At 37.8% G+C, this 6,000-nt stretch overlaps 1 protein-coding gene across 1 annotated transcript in view; it reads left to right on the top strand.

Moving 5' to 3' along the window:
* The first annotated feature begins 1,116 nt into the window (after window positions 1–1,116).
* The window catches only part of LOC137048709 (uncharacterized), a 41,063-nt gene continuing 36,179 nt past the window's right edge, over window positions 1,117–6,000 (top strand). Inside the window, exons 1-7 of the mRNA XM_067426930.1 lie at window positions 1,117–1,422; window positions 1,500–1,662; window positions 4,016–4,165; window positions 4,256–4,416; window positions 5,237–5,416; window positions 5,571–5,712; window positions 5,801–5,985. Of these exons, the coding sequence (XP_067283031.1) occupies window positions 1,219–1,422; window positions 1,500–1,662; window positions 4,016–4,165; window positions 4,256–4,416; window positions 5,237–5,416; window positions 5,571–5,712; window positions 5,801–5,985 (1,185 nt within the window). The 5' untranslated portion in view covers window positions 1,117–1,218. The remainder of the gene's footprint in view (window positions 1,423–1,499; window positions 1,663–4,015; window positions 4,166–4,255; window positions 4,417–5,236; window positions 5,417–5,570; window positions 5,713–5,800; window positions 5,986–6,000) is intronic.

Genomic DNA, 6,000 nt, shown 5'->3' with positions numbered 1-6,000 from the left:
AAACGTGATTCGTCAGACCAGGCAACCTTCTTCCATTGCTTCCGTGGTCCAGTTCGGATGCTCACATGCTTCTCTTGGTGCTTTTGGAGGTGGACAGGGGTCAGCATGGGCACCCTGACTGGTCTGCAGCTATGCAACAAACTGCGTCGCGCTGTGTATTCTGAGACTTTTCTATCAGAACCAGCATTAACTTCTTGAGCAATGCGAGCAATTTGAGTAGCTCATCTGTTTGATCGGACCATATGGGCCAGCCTTCACAACCCACGTAAATGGTAAATGGACTGCATTTATATAGCGCTTTTATCCAAAGCGCTTTACATTTTTGCCTCACATTCACCCATTCATACACCGACGGCGATGTCAGCCATGTAAGGCGACATCCAGCTCGTCGGGAGCAGCTGGGGTTAGGTGTCTTGCTCATGGACACCTCGACACTTGGTCAGGTGGAACGGGGCATCAATGAGCCATTGGTCGCCCATTACCCTGTCGCCAGTTAACCACTGTTCCTTCCTTAGACCCCTTTTGATAGAAACTGACCAACGCAGAGGGGGAACACCCCACAAGAGCTGCAGTTTTGGAGATTCTCTGACACAGTTGTCTAGCCATCACAATTTGGCCCTTGTCAAACTCGCTCAAATCCTTACGCATGCCCAATTTTTCTTGCTTCAAACACATCAGCTTCGAGGACAAACTGTTCACTTGTTGCCATATATATATATATATATATAATTATTGATTTGTGTCAATATTGGTACTTATCTGAACACATAAATGGCCCAATCTAAAGTTGCGGTAAGAGAGATTGTCTTAGTTTAAAGTTTGATAAAGGTCACTGATCTCTGTGTGTCAGTTTAGACCTGCTTTGCTCCAGATTTCTGCTGCTTTGCATTGTTGGGAATGTAGACAATATTACAATATTTAGTGCATATACTGTATATATAAACCAAAGGACACATTTTAGTCATGTAAATTACATAATTTTGAAGCAAAGACTTTAAGGCTTAAAGTTTAATGCTGTATTACTTAAATAATGTTCCGGTCTTGTTTTAAGAGGCTGTAGAGGGTTAATGATTCACCACAAAGTGTGTCACATACTTGCTCATGCAACTATAATAACCCTCATGGATTTTAACAATTTGCTTAGGATAACACAAGGTCCCTCCCTTATACAGTGGCTATAAATGTTTGACTGCATCAGTTCAGACGCTTAGAGAGAAAATGGCTGTATTCGAGTCACTTCTACAGTTTCTCAGCACAGGTACAGTACTGGGTGCTTTACTGTTGTTTCTGGTTTTGTATTTGCTTTCCTCTGGAACCAGATCTCAGAAAGAGGGAAAAGAGCCACCGGGACCCAAACCTCTGCCGCTGCTGGGGAACCTGCTGACCCTTGACCTCACAAGACCCTTTGACACCTTTTGTGAGGTGAGGACTTGATATGTTTAAAATGTTAGATGACTAACATTTAAAGATTTGTTTGTAAATGTCTTTCTGTCTTCCAGCTGTCCAAAACCTACGGGAACATATTCCAAGTGTTTTTGGGTCCCCAAAAAACTGTGGTCTTAACTGGGTACAAAACGGTCAAAGAAGCTCTCGTGAACCATGCAGAAGAGTTCGGCGACAGAGCTATTGCGCCTGGTTTCAGGATAATGAACGACGAACATGGTAGGATTCTTATGTTTTCTGCCTAAAAATGGTATGTAAATAACACAAAGGTGTACAAATGGTAAATGCCAGACAAGCGTTGCAAAACAAACATGTTGCTCAAGCTTTCAGTTTCATGGAAGGAAAATGTATTTTTTTTTTAAAATGCATTGTATTAATGCTAGCATTTTAATTAATTGTATTAGGGCTTGCATTTTTTATGGGCTGAAATTTAAAATTGTCGTATAATTTAGGCTGTGGATATTTATATTTTCATTACTAAAAATTCAATAATCCATATTCACCTTTCAGATTTTAACTAAAGATTTTTAACTTTAAGATTTTAATCCAAATGTTAGTTCTGTTTAAAAACATAATCTATAACATTTGACTGACAATTTTCGGTTAATTTTATTTCGCTTTAGAATTTTGACAGAAAATTTAACTCCGGGAACTGCAGTAAAGGCATAATCTCCATCTGCTGTTAGTCGGTTAATCGGGAACTGGCGCAAGCCCATGTTGATGAAGAAAAGAGCAATGGGTAGAGAGTCATTCATTCACAAACACACATGGTGGCACGTAGTTTATGTGATGTTAAGCTGGGTTGGGAAGGTTACTTTAAAATTGCATTTCACTGGAGATTACGAAATACATGCTTTAAAAAGTAATTAGTAATGTATTATATCACACATTATATAACTTAATCTAAATACTTTAGAATATTTACTTTTAAGGTATGTAACACGTAGGGACCACCAAATATAGTACTTGGTTTTCTTCTGCATATTTTAAACAACATCAGTTTTTCACAGTATTTCTTGATGCAAAAAATGCAGACAATCTTAGAAGAAAAAAAAGGAAACTTGTTTCCTCTACTAAATATAAAAATAAAACAGGTCATTGCAAATTTTTTCTCACAATTCAGACTTTTTTTCTCGCAACTTTAAACTTGAAAGTTATAAAATCAGAATTGTGTGATATAAACACAATTGCATGTTATAAAGTCAGAATTATGTGACATAAACTCACAGTTGTGTGTTATAAAGTCAGACTTGTGTGATATAAACACAATTGCATGTTATAAAGTCAGAATTATGTGACATAAACTCACAGGTGTGTTATAAAATCAGAACTGAGTGACATAAACTCACAGGTGTGTTATAAAGTCAGAATTATGTGACAAACTCACAGGTGTGTTATAAAATCAGAACTGAATGACATAAACTCATATTTGCATGTTATAAAGATTGTGAGAAACGTTGCTATTACATTCAAGTTGCAATTCGGAGAAAAAAATAATCTAAGTCGCAATTGCGAGTGAATTGTGTGATATAAAGAATATGGAAGGTGGTTTGCTGGAAGCTATATATTTTACTTTTTTGACCTTAAAATTTTGGAAAAGCCAAGACATTTTTTTCAATATAACTCAGATTGTATCCATCTGAAAGTGGAAAGTGTACACCTGGGATTGTTTGAGGGTGTGTAAATCATAGTGTAATTTACACTTTTGGGTGAACTATCCCTTTAACTGTACATTGTATACTAGACTGGGTAAAACCGGCCTGATCTGTCAATATTATACCGAATTTGGTCTGTAAAACAGTTTTTGTGAATAAATGATTGACTCTCTTTAACTGTTGCTCTGGTCTTCATCAACAGCCACTTGTACCACCTGCTGGTGAATGTTGAATGTTCTGTCGAATTTGGAACATGAAACAAATTTGTAACGTGAAATAAAATTGACCGAAAATTGCCCGTCAAATTTTGTAGGTTGTATTTTTAAACAGACCTAATATATGGATTACTAAATTTTTAATAATGAAAATGTGAAGCCCTAAATTGCAGTGCAAGCCCTAAAAATACAATGTATTAAAATGGCAGCACGGTTAATTCAATAAGTTTTTTTTTCAAGTAGTGCAATACCATAAACTTTTTTTTGTTTCAAATACATTTGGCATCATTTTATTTCTACAGCTGAAATTCACTCAAATGAGTAAAACTGATGAAGAATATAATTATTTCATTACATTTAGAAAAAAAAAAACATTTGAGTTTATCTGGTGGTGAATCTGCCACTTTAACAATGAACAACTTATGAGATTGTGTTCTAAAAAATGTCTTTAATCAAAGAGGATTTGTGGGCTCCCAGCAATATTTGGTGACAAAAAAGTACATTATTTTTTATTTTATTTGAACATCAATGCATGTATAGTCACTTTTGAAATCACTAGTTGCTTATTAACCTGACAAATAATGCGTATAAACTAGTTGTTTACAATGTAAAAGCCCCATAGGTCTAGGGTTAATGTATGTCTTACTCAGGAAGTTTGTGTTGTTGCTAAGACTTATGTTCTGATGGTTTTGTGTTGATCAGGAATCCTCTTTTCCAATGGAGAAAACTGGAAAGAGATGCGGCGCTTTGCTCTCAGCAACCTGCGGGACTTCGGGATGGGCAAGAAAGGAAGTGAAGAAAAAATCATAGAGGAAATTCAGTATCTGAAAGGAGAGTTTGATAAGTTTGAAGGTACAAGCTGAAGACACACATTTATGGAAATCTGCAATCATGCTCTTACTTTAAAGGATCCGTTGAGAGACTTCTGTTTGATCTTCACAGGGAAACCCTTCGACACAACCCAGCCTGTGAACTACGCTGTGTCAAACATTATCTCAGCGATTGTGTACGGCAGCAGGTTTGAATACACAGACCCACAATTCACAAAAATGGTCGACAGGGCAAACGAAAATGTTCGGGTTGGTGGATCGTTTTCTATGTTGGTATGTATGACCGATATACTACACCTTCTTAACACTGCATGCACAAGCAGTGCGTTGGCAGGGCAGAAGCGGTGCATATGGAGAGCGGAAGCCCGTTGTCCATTCTTTCACATTTTCCAGTGTTCTCCTTCGCCATTCTCGTGCTTTGATTTATGGTGGGCATATATCTGCTGCAAACAGAAACCGCGTTCCCTCTGTCCCAAACACACACGCAAATAACAAGCTGTAAATAGGTAGTTTACATGCTAAAAGTAACCTTAAAGTTAAGATAAAGCTCTAGGTTTAAATATTTAAATGGCCCATTGAAGTTTGGGCAAAAACTTGTAGCAGTGATGCGTTTTCAAAAAAATGTTTTTTCGTTTTTTTCACAGCATTGGATGTCATATAGTGATAGTGAAACACAAGGAACACTTCACTAAATGTTTGTATGGTGAAATGTGTTGTTTTTCATGTTAACCAGGTCAATTTGATCAAAGAACTATGCACTGTGGCTTTAATTCAATGTGAGCAGCGTGGCAAAAATAGACTGCGCCGAAACAATCGCGGCAATGCCGTTTATGCTCTGCTCCTGCGATACACTGTGGCGCCACGTCTGCGTGCGGTGTGAATGCTCAAATCTGGTAACATCTGTGGCGAAAAAAATATGGGCTGCTTACGCCCTGCTAATGCGTGCAGTGTGAAACCGGCCTTAAACAAAACATTTGCTGAATCTATCTTTAGTTTGTTCATAGACATTAGAATTACCCAAAATCTACTAAAGACACTTTTGAAAGCGTATCTCTGGAGAAAATCTGTCACTCAGTTTCTTGTGCATTTTCAGATTTACAATATATTTCCGTGGTTGGGCCCGTTCCTGAAAAGCAAAAGGATTATTGTAAAAAATATTATCCAAAATCGAGTGCAAATGACAAAGTTGATAACTGGGTTGCTGGAGACTCTGAATCCACATGACCGCAGAGGGTTTGTCGACTCCTTTCTCATCCGCAAACAGAATGAAGAGGTACAGAAATCCTTTTTTTTCACAACATTTTCAACGATGATGCCCTTTACTGCAATAATTGGACAATCATGTGGAAGATGCAAATCAGAAGTCTACATATGAGTGCAGAGAAGTTAATAGATAGTATATGCATTTTGTGGATTGCATTTGACAGAAATCCAGCAAGAAGGACTCATACTTTCACGATGAGAATCTAATGATGACTGTGACAAATCTGTTTGTCGCTGGTACTGACACAACCGGAACGACTCTGCGCTGGGGTTTGATGCTAATGGCAAAATACCCTCATATACAGGGTAAAAACACAGTAATGCCAAAACTTTTTCTTCAATGCTGAATCTAGTGGTGTCCTTTGGAACAAAGATATGTTGCATTTGTGTGCAGATCGAGTTCATGAAGAGATTGACCGAGTGATTGGGGGACGTCAGCCAGTGGTGGAAGATAGAAAGAAATTACCGTACACAGACGCTGTGATTCATGAAACTCAGAGACTGGCTAATATAGTCCCATTGAGTCTGCCGCATATAACCAGCTGTGATGTTCACTTCAATGGATACTTCATCAAGAAGGTCAGTCAGAACAAT

Source organism: Pseudorasbora parva, chromosome 2 (assembly GCF_024679245.1).
Source record: "Pseudorasbora parva isolate DD20220531a chromosome 2, ASM2467924v1, whole genome shotgun sequence".
Taxonomy (NCBI): Eukaryota; Metazoa; Chordata; class Actinopteri; order Cypriniformes; family Gobionidae; genus Pseudorasbora; species Pseudorasbora parva.
Note: the sequence above shows the minus strand (reverse complement) of the source record. Positions and strands in the feature narration are given on the sequence as shown.